At 37.7% G+C, this 23854-nt stretch overlaps 1 protein-coding gene across 7 annotated transcripts in view; it reads right to left on the bottom strand.

Annotated features, from left to right (window-relative positions):
* The window catches only part of LTBP1 (latent transforming growth factor beta binding protein 1), a 193926-nt gene that overhangs the window by 121968 nt on the left and 48104 nt on the right, over positions 1–23854 (bottom strand). For 5 of the 7 annotated variants that reach the window (XM_030499517.1, XM_030499515.1, XM_030499516.1 and 2 more), the window contains exon 5: positions 7438–7605. In XM_030499517.1, the coding sequence (XP_030355377.1) occupies positions 7438–7605 (168 nt within the window). Of the gene's footprint in view, positions 1–7437; positions 7661–23854 lie in introns of those variants that run through there. The other 2 variants (XM_030499520.1, XM_030499522.1) reach the window with 2 other exon arrangements.

Genomic DNA, 23854 nt, shown 5'->3' with positions numbered 1-23854 from the left:
GGCTGGGAAACACCTTTTTCTTACTGTCTTCTGTATAACAGAGGATGTAAACAATTCCTAAAGCAGTTCCACTGTTATTTGTCTGTCTTTCTACTTCAGCCACTCAGTCCAGTGTCTGAGAAAAAATACTTGGCCTTCATTTTGCTACAGCTGTTACAGTGCTACTACATGAATAAATATTTCAAGCATAGTCAACATTTACACAGATTAAATTTCAAATTACCAGCTAAAGCTGTGAATAAACTCTCATGTCCTGATGCTTTTATGTATTTATTTATTTTTACCTGAGAGAGACACTCTGACAGACTGACCAACTTCCTTGACTACTGTTGTAGAAAATTTGAAGTTAATCTTTTAACCAAGTTGTCTGAGAATTCTGAAATTTTCAACTGTCTGCCAGTGTCTTTAGAAAAAAAAAAAAAAGTTACATCTGGCAGGAAAAAAAAAGAAAAAAAAAAAGAAAAAAAAGAAAAAGCATAAAACAATAAAGCCTGACAAGACATAAATGATAATTACTGCAGGAGGAGTAGAAGCAAAACTTTTACCAAATAAGGCTACAAGGTAGCCACTACAGAGACAGTAAAGGACTAAACTGATAGGGTTGTTACACCATCACTACTTCAGAAAAGGATGATACTATGGCAAGTTCAAGTGCAAAACCCAAGGATAGTTCAAAGTAACACTTCTACCTACAGAGAATACACTACTGAAAACAGACTATGAATTGTCATATGCTGTTCTTGAGCTAAGTGGTTATTCCTGAAATTAGCTCATCAACTAGGATATCTGATGGAACATAATCAAGTTGACAAAGAAAGCATTCAAAATATGTTAATTCTCCTCACGCTACAAAAGGAATTAAAAAAAAATCTCTGCATGACATTTGTTATCAATTATTTTAAATCATTCATTGGAGAAGCTACATGTATATCTGCCAAGTCTCAGCTGAAGCCATAAGAATAGTGTTTTGCTAGGGCACAAATTACACAGATCAAACATGATGGGTCATCTACCCAGACTAACATCACCAAGTAGTAAACACAACTTCGTAATAGAGAAGAAAGCATCTCTTCTAACATGTTGCCATTCTAGCAACTCTTACTAAACCCAGTACAACAAAGAGTAAAATATGAGGGGTAGAAAAATGAAGTATGCACCTCACAAGCTGCCAGAAGAGTCTGTAAAACTCATAAATCTACACAAACACTTCTACAAGCTGTTGGTCTTTTATATGTCTTCACATGTCATTAAATTTGCCCTCCAATATTATTTACAACAAACGTCTTTCATACCAAGCAATAATGAAAGATCTTCCTCAAATGTCACAGTTGCTCATTACATAGTAACTGGCAGAAAGAAAAGGCCATTCACTGCTCTTAGATTTCCTGTTATTCACTAACTACAGACAAAAATCTGCTGGCTTGCTTACAGGTCATTGCCATTTTTAACCAACAGAATACTTTGATAAGATGAGAAGTGCTTGAATAAAAAGCAATGCTAACTTCTACAGCACTGATAGAAATTCATGATCATGTATGTCTGAACAAAATTCTAATATTCTATTAACATTTTGTAAAGTAATCGCTTTACATTTTCACAGTTCTAAATAATTATGCTCCTAGACTCTTTCTTAGATAGGAAATTCTGCAAGAATAATAATTATATAGTGAGTCTTTTTACTAAGCTCCCTTTGAATAACCTATTGTTTTAAAATATATTGGTCAAATTTTCTTTCATTACTTTCAACAGAAGACCAAATAAAATTTGAGCAGAATGTTTATGTTGCTTCTTGGAAGTTGCTGCCTATACATAATTGGAAACTTCTGGACAACCTCAATTATCCAAAAACATTTGTACAGAGTCAACACGGTAAAACAGGAAATTTCTTTGACACAAAATTCCAATAGGGAAAGTGCCATCATCCATTAGGCAATATAATAGGGTGGGTTGGAACTAGATGATCTTTAAGGTCCCTTCCAACCCAAACCATTCTATGATTCTAAAATAATTTGAGCATTATTGCAACAGGGTACAGGATATTCAGACTCCTGTGATCCATGCTGAAAGTTTTAAAATTTATTATTTAATCAATAAAGTCCTTCAAAATATGAAGGACCAGATATATTTTTACTTTGGACACCGTGTCACCAAAAAATGCCTGGCAGATCTTTATTATCATGTTAATATAGGACCAGAAACAAATGGACCTTTTATAGATGAGAAAAGAAGAAAGGAGGATGGATAAACATCTTCTAGTCTCACAAGGAAGATTGTCTTACACAGACTGCAGGCCACACATATGACATCATTCTCAACTTCACAACAATTGCCTACAAAGACCAGTGAAGCTATAGGAGAAACACTTTAAGGTTCACTCAAATTTGATGAAACAAGAAATATGGGGTTCCTAAAAATCCACCTTTCTTCCAAAGAAAAGCACACAACAGAATACTCTCTCATTCCCAGTAACAGCCTAAGTAAACTACGGTTGTGCACAGCACAGCCATGAGGAAAGACAACTGTGCAGGTTATAGGGAAAGGGATCAGAAGAAAAGGGGAAGGGAGTGTTAAAAGAAGAGATCTTGATGAGCATTGAAGAGCAATATAAAGGGGATTAGCAGAGCAACAGTTCTATCACCATCTGTGCCACAATTCTGTTCTATGGTCTTGGGAAAAAAATTCTAAAACTCTCCTTGGTCTCCATCTGCAGTATGGGGCGTTGATACTGGGACTGGTGCTGTTCAACATCTTTTTCTGTGACAGAGACAGTGGGATTGAGTGCACCCTCAGCAAGTTTGCTGACAACACCAAGCAGTATGGTGCAGCCTACACGCTAGAGGAAAGGGATGCCATGCAGAAGGGCCCTGACGAGCTTGAGAGGTGGGCCAATGCCAACCTCATGAAGTTCAACAAGGTCGAGTGCAAAGTTCTGCGCCTGGGTCAGGGCAGTCCAAGCACAAATACAAGCTGGGCAGAGAATGGATTGAGAGCAGCCGTGAGGACAAAGACTTGGGGGTGTTGATTGACAGGAAGCTCAACACAAGCCGGCTTCAGTGTGCGCTCGCAGCCCAGAAAGCCAACTGTATCCTGGGCTGCATCAAAAGAAGTGGGACCAGCAGGTTGAGGGAGGTGATCCTGCCCCTCTACTCTGCTCTCCCAAGACCCCACTTGGAGTACTGTATTCAGCTCTGGCATCCCCATCACAAGAGAGACATGGACCTGCTCAAGCAAGTTCAGAGGAAGCCACGAAGATGGTCAGACAGCTGGAGCACGTCTCCTTATGAAGACAGGCAGAGAGAGTTGGGCTTGTTCAGCCTGGAAAAGAGAAGGCTCCAAGGAGACCTTAGAGCCACCTCCCAATATCTAAAGGGGGCCTAAAGAAATCTGGAGAGGGACTTTACAAGAGTGTGTAGTGACAGGACAAGGGGGAATGGCTTTAAACTGAAAGAGGATAGATTTAGATTAGATACAAGGAAGAAGTTTTTTACTGTCAGAGTGGTGAAGTACTGGAACAGGTTGCCCAAAGAAGTTGTGGATGCTGCATCCCTGGAAGTGTTCAAGGCCAGGTTGGACGGGGCTTTGAGCAACCTGGTCTAGTGGAAGGTGTCCCTGCCCATGACAGGGAGGTTGGAACTAGATAATCTTAAGATCCAACCCTAACCATTCTATGAATCTGTTTCCCTGTTTGACACAGATACTGCCAAGTGCTGACACAAAATTCCTACAAAAAGATATGCACGTAACTCTTAATTTCTCATTTGTAACAGTTTGAATAAACTGCTTTAAATGAGATACAGGGCTGCACTGAATAGTGAACATAAGACCAGGTATTAAATGACTGCTTCCTTTACTGTCATTTCTGTGCAGTAAATGTGGCAGGGATCCTGTGGAAAAAAATGGAATGTAAATGTATAATTAAATACATATGCACAATGGGGAAAAAACTAAAGAGCATGAAGAACATTAATTTGGGCATTTCCTAATTCCTTACTGCTTCATTTTACAGTTACAAATTAGTCACTGTCCTCCCACTCTTTACAGAGTGAAAATTCATTTCAAAAATAGGTATTTTGGAATGTAGGATAATTCTGAGGAGAAACAGGACACATCACTAAGTAATTTCAACAGTGAATGAGATAGAAACCTCATGTTATTCTATATGCATCCTTTCCTATGCACATATATCGACCCTGTTTTACAAGCCTCTGTAGATGTATCAGGACTGAAATACCATGCAAACTGCACATGCGTCAATCCAATAGAATAATGAGAATCATCTATTCAGCAGAAGTTTCCACTCATATTAAATGCTTTCATTCTCCAAGCCAATGAGATATTGGAAGTTAGTTAGTTTAACTGTGCAACATACCCCATTCACAAAATGAAACTGCAAGAAAACCTAGTTTCACTGGAGCAGATTGGCAATCAAGGAGATCCTTCCTTTTAAATACCAAGTTTTCATCACCCTCAATTGAAATGCTAGAGCTCTTCATGAGAACAGCCAAAATCTCCACTACCTGAAAAGCTGCATTTCCCCAATCTGTTTCTTGTTGAGGGTTTGTTTTTAATGGCTTATCCATATCTTATGAAATTTTCAGGAAACAGGATTTGTTCCTTGCCTGGACTCACTGGTACCAAGTTTCAGTTGAAATGAGAAATTAAGAGGATTTTAAGAATCTGAAATAACCCACAGAAAAGCTTGAGCAGCTTTAGTACAGGCACTGCAACTTACTCTCTCTGAAAATAAGAAGTGTTTACAAAGTTCAGCAGAAAGTTTAAAATAAACACAAATTTACTCTGGTTCATTATCAGAAATAATGGATTATCAAGGACAAAGCAAAGTGATGGTTAACTGCAATCTGTCTTCAGAGAATGTAAATTCAATCTTGTGTACTAGAATGCTTTTCCTGCTAGAGAAATGCATTTAGATATAACCACCTAAAGCAGTTTCCTAATTTCCCCACTCATAATAGGCATCTATTATCAGTAATAGCAGTTAGTTTCCCAAACAGGGCATGTGAGTTTATCTTTTCTGGGTTTAGAAAGAACAGATACTTTAAAAAAGAAACATACTGAAAAAGTGCTGTTCATTGCCTTAAGTATGTATTTTCTGACATGACATTCTGTCTCATGGTTGTACTTTTAAAATCTCAAATTATCAGAATAAGAATTTCCATGCATTTTCTAAGAACAGTAAGTAAACAAGTTTAGAATAGGGACTTAAAAGCAAAAAGCACAAGCAAAACATAATACAGATGTTAAAAAATACAACAAAACTGAATTATACCAGAAGACCCAAGTTACTTCTGCTTTATATATCAGGAGACATCTCTACCAGGACAAGCCTAAGCTAATGAGAGATGCTAACGAGAGACGCTAACGAGAGACCAGAAATAAAAATTATTTCAGTAGTATATATTTTCAACCCTGATTCAAAAGCTCCTGAAAATGTGTGATCAGTGAAAGAACTCAATGTACAGGTGCAGAATCTTTCCCCTCTGGCTATTACGAAGTTCACTCAGCATTTTTATTTTTAACTGGAAAGCCCTGAAGTCACAGGGCTCTACGACCTCTTTCTCATTCCTCTTCTGAAAAAATGAGGACACTTATTGCTGTGGTGAATGCTTTTGGTCTTTTAAAGGTAAAAAGGAAGACAGCCACAGGCAGGTTAAAAATCCCTATACACGTGTAGAAACTTGTTTTTATACATTTCTAAACATAATGTTCCCTTATCTTTCCGTCAAATACTATTATAGGCTGCTTTTGTAGAATATTTCTAGCAGCTTATTGGATACAGTGCATCATGAGCTTCATGGCCTGAGGCCAGGAAGGAAGGTGTGGAACATGTCTTCACAGGTCAATTTCCACTCCCCAAGTTTTCAAGTATTTGAGAGAAGGTCATGTTACAGCGCAGATTTACATAGCAGACAAATTACACGACTGCCCCTTCTCAGCATTTCATAATTTCAATTAAAAAATAAGGTCAAATGAAAGGGGTGGGAGAATAAGTCTATCCTTTCACAATAGTCAGAAAATTAAACAAAAATCTTACTTAGCTATGGTTCTTGCCAAAACATTAGTAAAAATGTGTATTGACAGTAAACACTAAGCATTTGATTTACCATTCCTTTACAAAATCCTTTTCTTTTTTTAGTGCCTCAGAACAGCCAATAAGCAAACCCAAAATATGCTGTATTGCTCCTTTAAACCACTGGGTTTATTCACTTTAGTCCAAAACATATATATTTTTACAAACATGCATATTATTAAGGAATGTATTATTAATTCCAAGAGCTTTTACCCACAGTCTGATAGTCTAGCAGGAGTGTTACGAGAGGGAACTGCTCTTTGTATCGTCTGTCCAGATGAAAAGAAGAATAAATTGGAATAGCTTTTCCCCCCTCAGAGACTGAAATATAGTGCACTTTGAAAAAGGGCAGTATTGGCCAGCCTCAGCATTGCCTGACATGTTGTTTATACTAGGTGGAGACTAAAATTACAGTGTTCATATCTGGCATTCTTTAAGTACAAATTGGCAAAATACTCAACTTTTTTTTTTTCCCCAGAAAACAATACTATGATATTTTTAGGATAACAACAAAATACTATACTAAGAGCAGTTAAGGATATCATAAAGTGAAACAACAAGTTTAAAAGTGTTTAGATATGTATCCATATATCTGTATTTTTCTTAGCTTACAAAACTAATACTTGCACACAAATTCCTACTAACATCATAGAGTTTAAATATGCTAATCATTATCCTAGATAGCTCTCAGAATTTGTTTCAACACAGTCAAACAGCTGTAGGGTTTAGACTGACATACTACTTATACTCTTACTGAGCAAGCAGAAAGAATAAACAGAGAAGTGACTGGCTTCAATAACTGCAATTAGACTTCACATTATTTCAGTTTCTAAAAAATGACAAATATGTAACCTGATTTACTCTCAGCTGTAAGAAAAAGTTTTAGGCTGATGGCTTCCTAAGAAGGATTGTAGTTTTAAGGAACTCCTGAACAATCTGTTGAAGACAGGTTCACTGTGTTAGCTGGATTTTATGTGCATTTGATACCCAGTCAACAAGCAAAAAAGAGGAAACAGAACTTTTTGTGGAATCTGACATTTTCTCTATTTACCAACACAAACTCTGAGGCATGAATTTTACCAAAAGCTTCAGCTTAGCATCTCGTAGCCCCTGCAGCTGAAAATTCAGATGAAAAATATGGGAGTTTTTCCTCTTTGACACAAAAGGAACTTTTGGGAACATTTCTGAAGGATACCAGAAAGCTTGTCTAACACACAATGGTTCCTACTCAGCATAGCCCTCCAAACAAAGAGTAACAGATGCACAACTGGTATTAATAACAAAACATCTCCTCCCTCTGTTAGTCAAGAGAGGACAGCTAAGGACAAATACAGTTTCAGAGTACTTACCTACTCGGAAGTTAGTGGCTGTCAGAGTGTCAGCAGCATGGCCGTTTTCACTGATGAGGGTGGTGGTATTTCCCTTCTCACAGTTGTTCTGACAGTTGCCTTTGGTACAAGTCACTTTACAGATACTGGGTGTAAAGACCACCTTGATACGACCAGTGTGATTTCCCACTGTCAGTGGAGGCAAAGAAAAAAAGAAAAATAACCAGATCACTTTGGTATCCATTGATTTCCTTCAAAAAGTTTTGGGAAAGAAAAAAAAAAAGGCGGGGGGGGTAGGGGGAGAAGAAAAGGCGACAGGTCTACAGGAGGAGGGCAGTCTGCAGTGCTCTCTCTCATAGATCTCCAGTGGTGTCTCTGAAACAGGAGTAGGAAGCTTAGCAAACAGAACTCCGGGATCCACTCCAAAACCACATTTAAAGTCAAGTCACTGGAGTGGGATTAGTAATCACAATGCTGCACTTTATTCACAGGCAGACAAAGAGCAATACCAAGGGCATGACAGCTTAAATAGCCAACCCTGACAGGCAGATGTAATGTAAAGAGGCTGGCTGTGCACCTAGGGGTGAATAAACTCTTGTGTCCTCCTGCATACTTTTCCTGTTTCTGCACTTATTAAGTCACTATTTGTAGCTCGACCCCTGGAAATGTTTTAGGCATGCGGCATGTCTGAAAACATCTGTCTCAAATCTCCTGGCACCCCAGCCCGAAGTGGTCAAACCTTGTGACGCAGCTGCCTGGACCCATTTTTTCACAGTTTTTTGGCACTACTTTTCCACAAGGATTTACATATTATAGACTGAGCTTTGCTGTCAGCCTTTGTATAAGTAATAAATAGCTCAGAGAAAAGAGTAAGTATCAGCGCTTGAAAATACTGGTTCTGAGCTCAAAGATAAAAAATTATTAGATACTCTTTCTATACATATATATACACACACATATATACATACACACACTTCCTTATGGTCATTTTTTTAATTTGAAGGTAATAAAGACTGAGCAAAGACTAATTTTAAATTAAGATATTTAAAAGAACTTGTTAAAGAATTACATTTAAAAACAGATGTAGAGCTGAAGACAAAATAAAAAAGATATTAAAACTACTCATTAGGAAAATTAGGGAAATAGACCAGATTCCATTTGCAATTATCAAAAAAACTCCAAACAGTTTGTCCTCTGAACACTTATTAATAATTTCAGCAAGCTCTTGTAAATATATCACAGTATCTTCATGGAAACTATTAATAAACACTTTCCCATCAAACCTAACAATTCCAAGAAATGATGCACATAAAGAGAAGAATCTCCAATCTCCTTCCTAAAGTCACAGAAATAAAGAAGTTGCTGGCCAGTTGTCTAACCTAGTTTACAAAATACCCTCTGGACAATTTTTTTTTGAAATCTCAAGAAAGTGAAAAAAATCTTCCCACTTCAAAAGAATATAAATTCTTCTTATTTGTCTTTTCATAAACAAATAAAACAATTGTGCCAACTGTTTTGTCTAGAATAAATGCATTGCTCTATTTGAACAGCAGCTGTAATACAGATGCTCCCACCTTATTTCTCCCTAAACAATAGCTGGAAAAAGCACAGCCCAGACCGACACAGGAATAACACATCTCAATTAAAGGCTAGTATTGTGATTTTAGTCAACACAGAAGACACCCTGGATTCTTGGATGCCAGATGAAAATTATTAATACACCTTTCCCAATCAACAGACATAAGTAGCTTATGAACTGTTGAGTCTAGAACTTCTAAGCTTTCCTTTTGTTAAGCACAGCTTCACAAGCAATACTGCCATCTTTGTATTTTATTTGCAGTTTTATATATATATATTTTCCTAGAAAAGCCCAATCCATTTTATATTTTATATTTTCAGATGTTTTAACATTTTTCCTTTAGGATGTGATCTAATAAAAAAAACATGGTTAGTTGAGTCACAAAAGTCAGTCCTGCCTACACTGTAAAACCCAGTATTGGGGGACCCACACAAGGTTTCCAGCTTAGCTTAGAAGTAACTAAATCATAATTTAATTCTCCTTCATAGTATTCTGTACTGTGCTGCCAAGTTGTAGCAAAATTTGGACATAATCTTTATAACAAAAAGAATATCTTATTTTTAAAATAATTTTTATCACATGGTTCAGATTTTACCAGAAAAAAAATCAGTAGCATAATTTTTTTTTTTGGTAGAAGAGCTGCCTTACTATGAGACTAAATGGCAATTGTGAATTTGCCTATTATCCCTTTTGGGTGAGAAGATATTAGCATGTAAGTCTGAGAGTAACAGCGCAGGAACAGCAGTTGAACAATACCTTCAAAAACACAGGCCAGTATCTACAGAGGTAAAGAGTATCCATGAAAGAATATTTTAATGCAGCTGTTTAGGGAAGTAAGAAGTCCGAAAAACAACACTATATAAGTCCTAGCCCTTACAAATATTCACATCATTATTCAGCAAGGCTTTTGCTATAGAAAAATCCAATTCTCACAGATATTCCTAGTTTACTAGTTGCAAAAGAGCCAGAAATAAGACAGATTCATAATCTTTTGACATGGGAAGATTTCCTTAGATTTATGAAAACTGTAATGAAACTGTTATTTTCATCTCTTTGCCTAGCAGGCCACATCTTTTAACTTCCTCAATTCTTCTGGAGATATTTGGGAGAGATACAAAGCTAATGATGGCCTCTGAGCTGAAAATTACCCAGGAGTTGATTCAAGGCAGAAAAATTGTCTTCATCCTTCTCTATAGTTATACCTAAGGAAACAGTACTATCCTCACACATCCTAAGGATTATGCTCACTGTTACATGTAGATTTAAATTGAAAACAGACCACAAACCCTTCTCCTGAAAGGAAGCTTTTGGCAGAAACACTGCAAGGTTAGACTCTCGGACTTCCTTGAATCCTCTCCCCTTCCCTCCCTCCCCCTTCCCCCCGCCTTCTCCAAAGAGGGGATAATTTAATTCTAAATGAGAAACTACGTCCTTCAATACCTCTTAGCTGCATTTTTAAGGTCGCATACATATTATTTTCCTCTTTAAACTCCAGAAGCTTTACTGATGATGCGACTGTGACACAGATATGATAAGATCTGCAACTTAGATTATCTCAAATTCATTTCTGGAGAAAAATTATGGTGCTACAGCACTGCAACATACCTGGAATCATATTTTATAGAGACACATACAGACATGTATCATAAACTCTTCAAAACCAATTTTAAACAAGTGGAAATGAAACACCTCGCTCTGCTCTTAAGTATAACACCAGACTGAAGAACTACAAATGTGAGACCAGATAAATAAATTAGCCTAATGCAAAACAACAAAAGCAGAAGATACAAACACCAAATAAATAGCAAAGCTACTGAAAAACAGTATGGCAGAACTAGGGATAAACTCAGATTGTCGCTTTGATAAAGATAGGACAGTCAGAATTACTAATACTGGCTAAAGCTTCATCCCTGAGTTAGGCAACAAAATCATAATGAGGAGGCTCAGCCAACGGCATAATCATCCTGCCTTGTAGCACAGGCTCACTTATACCTAAGAACTCTTCGATACATTTGTCAAAGGAGATCAGTGGAAGAACATACCCATAATTTCCAGAATCTGTGAAAGTCTTGAGCCAGATTCAAAAAAAGAAAGATGCATGCATAAAATGATGAGATTTTAGTTGCAAATTGGCACCGCACGTATGTGATTTTCTTTCCGTCTCTGTAAGTCACTATGATATAATATTATGAACACGGCAAGCTCCTGCTGTGATTTAGCAACTACTGCAGGAGAAATGGAAAATATAAGCAAAACAGGCTTTCTTCACAGAATCCCTCTGCCCCCGCCATCCATCATGACAAACTGATATTTTTTTCTGCATTAACAGAAAAGGTAAATGAGTTAAGATAAGAGGGGTAGCAGATTTTAGGTCCACATGGTCACAACAGCTCACACAAGCTATGCCTGGGTTGTATAAATGGAAGGGTTCCTCCTCAACCTCCTGGGTCCCTTTGCCTGTAACAGTACTCAGCTTTCGTTTCTTTCTAAAAGAATTTCTATAAACACATTTTTCTTGGTTTTATGGCTGCCCTCACAGTTCCAGTATTCTGCAAAAGTTTAACAAGACAGTATTCAATAGCTGTAGTGGATCTCAGATGATTTGTGGCATGTCCCTGTTTTGCGGGAAGACAATGGGCTAGCAACACTAGTGAAAGCAGAACTGGTATTCAGTTAAAAAGACTACTACGCTGTACTGTCTCATAGGTCAAGTAGGGCAAAGAAGAAAACATTTTAATGTCTTGAAAAAATTACTATGTTATTGTGTATATGATGTTTTGTGCTTCACAGTGATCTAATCACAAGGATCAAAATCACAGTGGCTTATAGTGGCTTATAAGCAGTGGCTTATAGTGTGGACTCCACTGGTAGAGCTTACACATACCTCTCCTATAATCCTTGCATAAAACTTCCTCTGGATTCTACTTTTAAAGGGGTTTATGTTTCGGTGTTTTGGGTTTCTCTTAATACCTTCACTTACGACAAATCCTGAGGCAAATGTCCTGAGGAAACAGAACTAAGCAAACTGTAGGCTTTCCATCAGTACCCTGTTTTCATGACACCCTACTATTGCAGTAAACCCAGTATGTTTTCATATGTGTGTCTATGCAGAATGCCATCAGTCCTGAAGATTCTGTCTTAAGATTACATTCTCTTCCCAAAGACACTAGATTATCTCAGGCAATTGCATGTTTTCAAATTATAGCCATGCTACATGAGAACTTTGACATGAAAATCTATCTTCTCAAGTCAAAGCTGATAAACTTTTAAATAGCAAACAAATTTGACATTTTTAATCCTCAGATGACCAGCTCCCTCTCTTTATTCTTAAATGCTGACATAAAAAGGAAAAGAAAGAAGCAGAAGGAAATGACCTATTTCCTAAAACAGGTGTCTCCCAGTTATTTTACCAGTCCACCTGGTTTAGTCCTTACTAGTAGATGTGTTTTTTCAGCCAAAAGGAAAGCTGACATTGTACAAAAATCAACCACGTAAGTAAAACAGTTAAACTTTTAGAACTATTGTCAAATGACCTTTTTACACTTTTGACAATATATGAGGAAGTTCTGTCTTAGTCATCAATTTTAAACAAACACCCATCCCCACCCGATTCCCAAAGATCAGAAACTTGGCTATCATATACCTTAGGTACATCAGTGTCTGGAAGATTCACTAATGCTAAGGGGTAAGGGAGAGAGGGGAGGAAAGAGATCAAAAAGGAAGAGAAAGAGATAAAGACATATTAGATTCACATACAGACCAGAGGCAGATCTTCCCTAAATTTCAGAATACACATTGAGAGGAATACAGCCCTTACTAGGCATATAAGGGACTGAAAGAGATTGAAAGATCACCTAATCTCCCCTCTCCTTTTTCCCAAGACAGGATGAAACAGCAGCATTACACAAAAAGTTTGTCCAGCCTATTCTCAAACCCTTCTATTATGCAGATTCCACATCCTCCCTAAGTAACATATTCCAGTGCTTCAATCTCTCTTATTATAAAGGTATTCCCAACACTTAACTCACATTTCCCCTGTTGCAATTCAAGTGTGATATCTGCCAACATCAGACTCCGAGAAAACCTTACTCTTCTGTGGATCAATTTCTAACATACTTGAAGACTGCTATCATGAATGGAATGTCCCTCAGTCTCATTTCTTCAGACCAAAATGAACTAAACTTCTTCAGTCTAACAGGCTGTATTATGCAGACCTCCATTATTTCTTGTTTTGCTTTTGATATTATGTGATATTTTGATATCACTTGGTCCTCATCTTTCTTCAAATACACTGTCCAAAATTAGACAATACTGCAGCTGAGGTCTGATGGGCACTGGGGAGAGCAGCAGAATTACTTAATACAGCTTACATAAAATGCTTCTGTTGGTATAATTTATATTTCTCCCCCAACGGTGCATTTCATACTCAGGACCAGTCTGCAGGCTAGGCCAAAGGGGAACAGATCTCCCAAATCCCTTTTTGATCTGTTGATATGGATTTCATTCCACTGAAGCAAATGTGGAACATACCTCACATGACCTCAGCAAGGACTGAACTCAGCCCTTACACTGCTCTGAAAATGGGACTAAAACCTTCTGCATTCAAACCTGAAAACCAGGCAGAAAATGAGCCTTATTCTTTCTATAAGTCAAAAGCACAAACAAGTCTGAAAACTACATGGATTCAAAAAGGCAATGCACAGCTGTTGGGTAATTTCATTTTTGGCTTCAATATACAATGCTTATCTCCATGTAGAGCACTGCATCTTGGCTTTTTCCAGAAACTTTGTTACAATATACTTGCACACCTCACACTCAGTATACTTTTCGCAGGGATTGAGAGAAGTTAGATAAGGTAATGAAAATAAGATGACCCAGCTCTATTTCACCAAAGATCCAATAACTTCTCTGATGATTAAAAGTACTCCCCACAGTTCTGCACGAGGCAAGGTGTATGTGTGTATACCCACGCAGTCAAACATTTTGAACAAGGCAGCAGTATGTCAAGCTGTACTTTATTTACCATGTCTAGACAGCTATAGGTACACATTATTGACATGTAATTAATTCCAGCATTCCTTCTACTTTTTATTTCTGTAACTCCTTATTTTGTGGCATTTGTATGATCTTACAGGCATTTCATCAGTTAATACAGCTTAATCTTTGATATTTTGTCATTTTTCAAGTACTCAGTTCTATTGCCTTTATGTAAAGCAATGGGGCTTCAAAGAGGAGATTCAGCTACCTATTACACCAGTAACTGAACAGTGATCTCCACAGTGTTATTTTGTTGCCATTCTTATTGCCACCATTGTTATTATACACACTTCTCTATATACCTACTTCTGATAAGCCATGTCACTACATCTTCCTTTCCTCCTCCTGTCTTGTTTAGATGCTCCTACCACAATCCTCCCTCTCAAGACTTAGAATCATAGAATAGGTTGGAAGGGAGCTTAAGATCATGTAGCTCCAACCCCCCTGCTACGGGCAGAGACGCCTCCCATAGATCAGGTTGCTCAAGGCTCTGTCCAGCCTGGCCTTGAACACTGCCAGGGATGGGATATCCACAGCTTCTCTGGGCAACCTGTGCAAGTGCTTCACCACTCTCACAGTAAAGAACTTCTTCCTTATATCTAACCTAAATTTCCCCTGCTTAAGTTTTTAAGTACTTTAAGAAGTTTTTAACTTCTTGATTCTATTGCGCTTTTGTTTCTTTACCCTCACTTTAAGTCCTGCTTGCTTCTTCAAGAAGAAATCATCCAAAAGACTTGATGCTTCCAAAGTAAGGAAGAAGATAACTGGAAAGAAGGTATCTGGAAAAGCCTTTTTCCTTCTTGATTATCTCAGGTATACAACATCTTCCTTGGTCCCTGTCACGGCAGAGAGAAGAGGCATTTCTGCTGTTTTCCTCAGCACTACACCCCTCTCCTCCCCCTTCCTAAAAAACCCTAAAAGACAGCAAAATCTTTGGTCTATTCTAGGAGAAGCAAGTAACCCACTCTTCAGTTCTCTCAATCTTAGTTGAATACAGAGATGAAGGTAAACAGGATACTGTTTGAAGTAATTTACTACAGCAAAACTTGATCCATTCAAGTAGGTTTTCTTCATTAATTTTGGCAAATTTTGACAAACTTTCTGCTGTCTACAACACAGGCTTGTTTTCTTTTACTGTTTTTTTTAAAGACATAGATAATTGTATTTACATGCCCCCCAGGAGACCTTTGCTGATAAATTCTTTTACTGACACAACCTTTTTAAAGCAAGTTAGAGGAATTCGTAATAATTGCAATCATTTTTGTCCTGTGCAACTGCATAACATACAAAATACAGATTTGAAATCGGGATCTCTGTTAGCAGATTTTATGAATCACCTTTCGTCTCTCTTCTCTTTTTTACCACTACAAAGACTCTCTTATATGCAATCCTCAGGCAACAAACATCCTACTTTGAGCTACAGTCATTTTAGATGTTAAAAGCAATTTTAACAACTCTAATCAATAGTTAATAATGAGAAATAGAACTATCATTTTCCTTTACATAGTTCAGGATGTTCCAGAAAAAGATGATAACCCAAATAAATTAATAGAGGCTGCAAATGTGGTTTGAGATTTCTGATGGAACAGACTCAACTCTATTTAATTAAATTTATTGGGGGATAATTCTTTTGGTTTTTATTTGTTTTAAAGGTATTACATGTAGACTAGATCCGCAACCATATACATTCCTAAAAAGCTTAAATTTTAGCCTCAAGTTATATCACTAATCAGTCCTAGGTCGCTTGTACAAGAGATGAGAGAAGTTAATTGCACAGAGCAAGCAACCTAACCAGCACATGGAATAGGAATGTGCCCAACCCATTAAACAGGAAACGCTGAAGACATAAGACTGCTTCATTCAAATCCTTTTAGGGCTCAGACACATTTATTTGAGGAACTGAGCGATTCTTCACTACTCTTTATTTCCAAACCCCATCATGACTATGCTACAGCACTCCTTAGGTAGCTTAATCCTGCAGGAGAGTTTAACAAGGCTTGGTTGACTGCTCTTCTAAGGACAGGCAGGCAGACAAGTGCTTCAGCTGCAAGTTTGGACAAGAATTAAGCAAAATATTAGAACCCAAGATGGCGTGTCTTTTTCAGAGTAAAGCACTTCTGCTGAAACAGAACTTCAAGCTCTTCCAAGAGACTCATGCTTGAAAGTTCACATCCATGCTTCAGGTTTGGGGATGGAAACAACTCCAGCTGTAAGCAACTCAGCACAGAATTTAGGTCCACAAGCATTTTTCAACTCCCGTTCAAGTTATTCAGATTCTGAGGTACATAAAACATATCTGGACCCAAAGGGCTTTCACTTGAGAGATAAGGGAACAAAAGCCAAAAAAGCCACATTTAGACAGAGACCACTGTCTAAGACAGAAAGGCATTCTACACAACACTTAGCTGTAATGAAGCAGCACTGACTTCGGAGCCTGCCACGAGCAATTTTCTGCTGATGGAGGCTACTGCAGGAATTGCACACTCCAATAGAGAAGCCAGCATCTTTACACACAAACGTACAGCTGTACAGGAGCCCAGGCGGGCAGAGATGAACACATATTATTAGTGCCATTAACACTTTAGAATTAACGGCTAAATACAACAGGACTCTTTCAAGAAGGTCTGAATTAGTCCTTTATACACTGAGAATGAGACTCATTCCCACCTGATCTCGCTCATCTGAAATTACACATTTTGCCCAAGATAATTATCTAGGCTCCTTTCATAATCAAGACTTAACCCTGCCCTGGGCACAGTATTACAAGTTTTAAGTTGGAAGAGTGTCACTTCTTTAGAAAATAAGTTATTGAGATAGACACAGACACCACCACTACCACCTCCTCCCTCCCTCACTCCCCATTATATGTGACTTCCTTAAATGAGAAGACTCTAAAAATGTTTACCATATCCAGGAAGAATAGAGAATAAAAATTAAATTAGTATTACTTTACTAAGTATATCCACTTAACATCCTATTTCCTGAAAGGAAGCAACTGAAAAGTACTAAGGAAGTCAACAAACTGTAAACAGTGACAAAGGACAGAATCACCATTAAAAATCATCTCTCTCAGCACTGCATGAAGCCAAGATCTTTTTTTGCCATTAATTTTCTGAAGGGGGAAAAAATGACGACAGACATAAGGATGTCACCGATTCTGAAATCTTAGTTTCACTGAGTATGAAAGGACCTTCTTGCAGTGCTTTTTTTGTCAACATTTGGTCATTTCTTCTGGCATGGGTGACGGCACTGACAGAGAAGAGCACTTTCATATCTCCTGTGAGTAAACCCAGACTTAGCTACTTGCAACAGTCAAAACCAATTCTTAGTATCCAAGACTTGCATCACAGCAACTCTGGCGTTAGCCTAGCTAAAGGATTTTAAATGTTTAATTGCGTGGATTCAATCAATCTCTATATCCAGCTTAGTTATTATTTTTCAGACATGTCATAGAGGTTTTCCCCTACAGAATTTTCTGCAAAGCCTCTTTTTTTCTTCTTGAGAAATCTTTGGGTTTGGAGCCAATTCTCTTTCATCACGGCAGTTGAGATGCATTTGTCTCAGTCTGTGTTTTCCTCTTGCTATAACACATTTTGAACTCATCTGAATTCCATTTGCCAGATCACCAATCTGTTTTTCCAAGATTTTTCCCCACACTGCTGTTTATCAGTCTTCGCCTCCATATTTTAAAGCATAGAGAGATGATAATTCATTTTTGGGTGAATGTAACATTTAAATTAGTTCCTATAAAAGCACCAGCAGCCTCTGCCTGTCACGTGGACATTCAATTATTGGTGAGCTCAGGGCCATAAAAATGTTTTTGGAGTCCAAAGAGAAAAACCTGGTACTTTTTTGGGGGAGGCTGGTTTACTGGCCACCTTGATTCTGAACCTTTTATGGGTACACAAACAATCACAAAGACATCATAGAAAAGGCATTGTTAAAATGCTTGCAGCTGTAATACATTGAGAGAAGCAGTTTGTAGTTATACAGAATTGTTTTATCTTCAAGGATTTAGAACTCCATAGTCTTTTGTAATTGCTAAATAAACTATGTTCATTTGTTAAAGTTATTTGTTTCAGAATTTGTCGCTCTTTAAAGCAAAAGCAAAGTAAATGCTGTTGTTGATTTGACAGAGTTAACTGCTTTAGCATGAATCCAGTTAAGCCACTTAATTTATATTTGGAGTTTAGCCTCTTCCAAGTCCCATTGGAATAAAATGCAAACTTTAAATGGCTGTTATGATTTGTCATGACTTTCAATAGCAGTATGGGTAATGCTCTTAAACGGGAGAGAGAAAAAGGATGCTTTACTAAGACTGTTTGGGTTTTGTCATCAAAAAAGCCACAGTATTTTTTGATGCTGGCTGCACCAGAAGTTTTTCTTAAACATTTTAAAATGTCCCTGAAAAAAAATCCCCATTGCCTCTTGAAAGGCAGCAAAGGCTTTGAAGACATGTGCAAATGTTTTGCATTTGAGAACACAAAACAAAAAAGTCCCTGACACTTAAACACTTAGCCCATTCCCTTATTTGTATTTGATTTTGTACAACCTCAGGAGCAGGACATGAATGTCAGCTCCCATGAGCGACTGAAGTGAACTGGACTCTTCATTCCCTCCACCAAATAGACCTGCAGTGATTTTTTAGGTATTTCTGCTTGTTAGTCTTCTAACTGTTCATTTTCTTTTCACCCACCTAATTATGCTGACCATACCTAGTTTAATTAGAGTATAGCCTTAACACTCCTCCCTCACCTCCAAATTTCCCAAAACTTCTGTTCAGAGAAGTTACCACTGTAGAACTCTAATATCCATACACACATACATAGGCAGAAGCTACAAAGAACACAATGCACTGCTCTAGTTAAGACAAGCCAGTGAGAGAATTGTTTTGCTGTTTATGCAGAGTGGTTCCACAAACAAATACCAAGAAGGGTGGAAGGAATATCTGACCTGCTGAAGACCTGAGGGAGCTTTTTTCCTGAAGTCAGCAAACACTGAATTGTGGTAGAAGGTCAGATCATACAGACACATTTACATGGAACATGTGTCAACTCTGCATGCATTTTTTTTTAAAACAATAAAACATTTATGTATTTTACAGCTGCTTACCCATACTGACAGGGAAATACTATTATTATTATAAAAGTGTCACATAGTGAAGTCAGAATGGTGCAATATCACAAAAAGTTTAAATTGGAATTTCAAAGTGGCACCTGTTTTTGCTTAAATCAACCTATGAAGTCATCCGTGAAACCAGCATGTGTAAATTATATATCAGTTTAAAAAAAGAGCTTCTCTGTTATCAGTGTATTATGCTTCCAATGTAGGAAAGCTATTGTTATGTAAAAACTATCACAAGAGTATTCTGCACATCACAATTCTAAGTGGTTTCTTCCACATTAAGCTTACTTCATGTATTTGAACATATGTAAAATTATGCTGTAAAATATAAGGGACTATAATGTATCAATAGTTAGAACAGCTACATGACTTTCATATGATTGTTTCAGCTTCCTCTTTACACAAGGATTTAAGAGCTGCCCACAGAACCATGCACAATGCCTCTAAAAACTAGCCCTCAACCATATCTCAGGTCAGAAAATGAGGCATATATTTAAATGCCTTTTCTGAACAATCATTTATTACCTGAAGTGAATAGAGGGAAAGAGAACTTCCTAGCCTCTTACTGCTCTAATAAACAGTTCTCACAATAACTGTGTGGAAAGGAATTCCAGAAAGCACATGCTCAGTTTAGAATTTGCTTATTATCATATAAATTTTAGACAAATGGGAACAGAACAGAATTTCTTTAACTAATTTTCTTCAGTATTACTCTTATAAAGCCAGGAAGATCAGCACTCATGTTTACAGGATCCACGCTCAGCTCATGCTGACCAGCGGTTACTGTTTAACTGTGCCATTAAAAGAGTAGCCAAACATGTCTGAGGTAGGTGTACCTGCACTACTGAAAGTAGTGCATCTTCCTACTGTTTTATAGACTACTAAGTTGCAAATAGAATTTTACAGTTGAAATTTCCGTGCTGATGCCATTGCTACCCTGAGGTTTCAAATATTCAGGCAGATTATAAGTCAACTGTGCTGGTATGTACTTCTAAGCAAGCAATGCATCCCTTGAGAATTACTGAGCTCATGGTGAGCTTATATAAGACAGGATATTTGGCTGGCCTCACCTATGTATTAAAGTATTTTTGATGTTTACATTACAAATGTTGAGATATACATGATCTCATCCTTCTCAGTTTTTCTTTGCTGATCATACTGATTCCACTGCAAGCTTATTTTCATTGCTACATATTCAATCTTCCTACTGGTGCTAAACCATATGTATACTTTCTCTGCAGCTGTCAGCCTATGCAACGTGAGATATTTTCATTTGCTTGAGGCCAAAGCCTTATCCTTAAGTATTCGCTAATTCTGTACAAAGATATCTGAAGATTAATTTGCAGTAGCTTAAATATACCAGCATACTGATTAAACAGAATCAGATAGATGCTTTATAGTGTAATAACAACAGATGATTTAGAAGCATGCAAACAGAATAGCATTTCGGTTCTAAAGAAAAGCACTTTAAAATTCTACAATGCCGCATTTATGAGTCCTGATTTTTCTCTCTCCTTCTGTATTGAATATGGTATGAGCCCTTTGAAAAAGCAATATACAGCCATATAAATAAAACTGTATTACAATACTAAGCATAAGGAGACAGCATTAATTATGGAGTAAAATTGTGACCATTCTGAAAATTTGAATGAGTCAGTGAACTCCAAAAATATTTTACTGAAGATCTAACATTATTTCTAGGGTGGGGGTTTTCTTCGTTTCAGTTTTAGAAAACAAGACTTTTAAAACGTCCCTATGAACAATTGTAACAGCCTCACCTCATTAGGCAAAACAAGAATTCAAAATCTAGCACTGAAGCACTTAATTTTTATGTGAGCTTTATGATTAATTACACTAGCTGCTCTTCAGTGAAGGCTTATATCCCACAGCACGAAAGATCAAAATGCTTGATAATAGAAATGGCTACTGGCAGGTAACCACATTTCATGTCCCACGGTGACTTTAAATGCTAGTATTGTAAACCCAATGGATTACTGAATTTTCAAGCTCTGTTGATGTGATATATCACTTTACAGTAAAATTCAGTTAAAAAGGCAAAAAAGAATAGACTATTTTGTTGTCTTTAATAGGAGTACTATACTGCATGTTCTGGAAGCTCTCAGAGACATTAAACTGCTTGTAAATACACCCGAATAAGTGTTCCAGGAGGAACCTTAAATAAATTTTAATTGAAAAAAATGTTTAATGTGACTCATCTTTAACATTTTTTCCCCTAGTACCTCCAAAAGCTAATCTGGCAACATTATAACAGGACATTCAAACACAACTAACTGTGAACCAGAACATGCCCAGAAGCACCTACTCGGTGCTGGCAGTTTTCTTCCCAAAGCACTATTAGCCGACATCTCATTTGCCTCCACCAGGACAGACCTATCTCTAAAGGTATCTCAGGACTGACACTTGTTCCAGTTTCAAGTGTATCCATTTCTTGTCACAGGTTTAAAATAATCTACAGAAGTCCAGAGAAATCAACACCAAGTTCAGCTACAGCTGGAAAAATAGATTTCTTCTCTGGAGCACATTTTTCACAGATGCTAATCTCTGTGATAGTGTTAATACCTTAAAATGCATAGAAATGATCAGGAAAAAAAAATTATTTGCTTTGCACTTTGTTAATTTATAACTATGAACTCTCGGGTGATGTCACTGAGTATTATCTGACTACTATTTCTTCTCTGAAAAAAACCCAAACATGTAATAAGAGAGGAAAAAAAAAAGGTCTTGAAGTATTCAGTACCAACTTTGTTTGCTTTTTAATGAAGTTACTACATTGTTCCACTCTTCCTTTTTAAGTATCTCCACATTGCCATTACTGATTCATTTGCTCAATAAAATAAGAGGTTCTGCCATGAAACAAGATTGTACATTTAACAGCAGTGACAAAATACCATGAGATCATCAGCCACTCATAAATTTTCTCATATTAACTAGACAACGAATGCCAACCCTGCCACAAGCATGACATAATTTGCAGGACCTCATCCCTTAGTTCAAGGCAGAGCTAGGAACTGCATATTGGTGGTTATCACAGAACACCTGGCATGAAATTTCACATCCTAATTTAATCCCTAATCAGAGGGGCTTCTCAGAATCTGGTAACAAGTGCTCTGTCTTAAGCTCCTGACTTTCCTCCCAGTCATGTCCCTCAAAGTACTGTAATTAACAGAGGAACTCCAGTAAGCTATGAAGAGTTAGAAATACTGGTTCCTTTGTCTTAGAGCAGCATGGAATTATCTCATACAAACCATTTGTTTACTGGCAGCTTGGTACTTGCAAACAACACTGAGTACATCTAAAGCAGACTGACTCAAACAGCCTGAAAAAAGGGGGCAAAAATGAAGATTTTTTTGTTTTGCCAGAATCCAACCAGCAACAGTCGCTCCAAGTACTGGGAAAACTATACAGCCTGGGATTTATATACTCTTTGGCTAACAAGAGTTAGAATAGAGGGACACAATCCAATCCCAGGGGCCACTAGTATCTTATTTGTAGGAATATTAGACCTCATAGCAGTCTTCCAGTATCTGAAGGGGGTCTACAAGGATGCTGGGGAGGGACTCTTCCTTAGGGACTGTAGTGGTAGGACAAGGGGTAATGGGTTCAAACTTAAACAGAGGAAGTTTAGATTAGATATAAGGAAGAAGTTCTTTACAGTGAGGGTGGTGAAGCACTGGAATGGGTTGCCCAAGGAGGTTGTGGATGCTCCATCCCTGGCGGTGTTCAAGGCCAGGTTGGACAGAGCCTTGAGCCACATGGTTTAGGGCAAGGTGTCCCTGCCCATGGCAGGGGGGTTGGAACTAGATGATCTTAAGGTCCTTTCCAACCCTTACGATTCTATGATTCTATGATTCTATGAATATTACAGCTGACAGAAAGAAAAACAGTAGTATCTTATTTGCAAGAGGTACTATCGGTTGATGTTGACAGCGTGATTAAATATCTTTTTGAAGCTACTAAGAAGGCAATGTAGTGCTTTGCAAGCAGCGTACTTCCCCATACTGAAAATGGTAAAAGACCTCCAGCTGCCCATTCGTATTCCCATCAGAGCCAAGATTCTATTTAACCATCAATGAAATTAGACTTGAGAAAAAGGAAGCAGGCCGTTGCATTTAAGTATAGGTGGACAGACCATGAAGATGTGCAATGCAGAAATGCCAAGATACAGAAAGAAACCATATTTAGAGATTTAATATGAAAGGCTCTTCCCCTAATCCTCAGAACATATTCCTCTGCACTATAGCAGAGGAAGTCTGTCAGGAGACTGCAACTACCTTGATCTCCATGTTAATCAGTCCATTATTTAACTGCAGGAACTTTTCTCCAAATCAAGCCAGCAGACGTTCTGTAATACCTAACCCATAATTCATCAAGCTCTTCATCAAGCCAAACCTTGTCCTCAAGCTCCTCACACAATGGGGCATGAGCCAAGGCCACAAGCTGGGCACCTACACAATCATTTTTTATATATATGAAGCAGAAACTCTCATGCAGCCTCCATACTGTGCAGAAGTTCATAAACACATAATAAATTAAATATAGAGAAAACCAGTCAGCAGTGAGACCACAGTCCTGGGCTCCAGCTTTCCAAGAAGGGTATCTATCATACTGAAGTAAAGGTAAATGTCATCTTACACTGACTACACAGTTATGCCTACTCCAGCAGGTGTTCACAAAGCA

The sequence above is a fragment of the Strigops habroptila genome, chromosome 10, assembly GCF_004027225.2.
Source record: "Strigops habroptila isolate Jane chromosome 10, bStrHab1.2.pri, whole genome shotgun sequence".
Classification (NCBI taxonomy): domain Eukaryota; kingdom Metazoa; phylum Chordata; class Aves; order Psittaciformes; family Psittacidae; genus Strigops; species Strigops habroptila.
The sequence above is the reverse complement of the archived record's forward strand: the minus strand, read 5'-3'. Positions and strand labels throughout refer to the sequence as shown.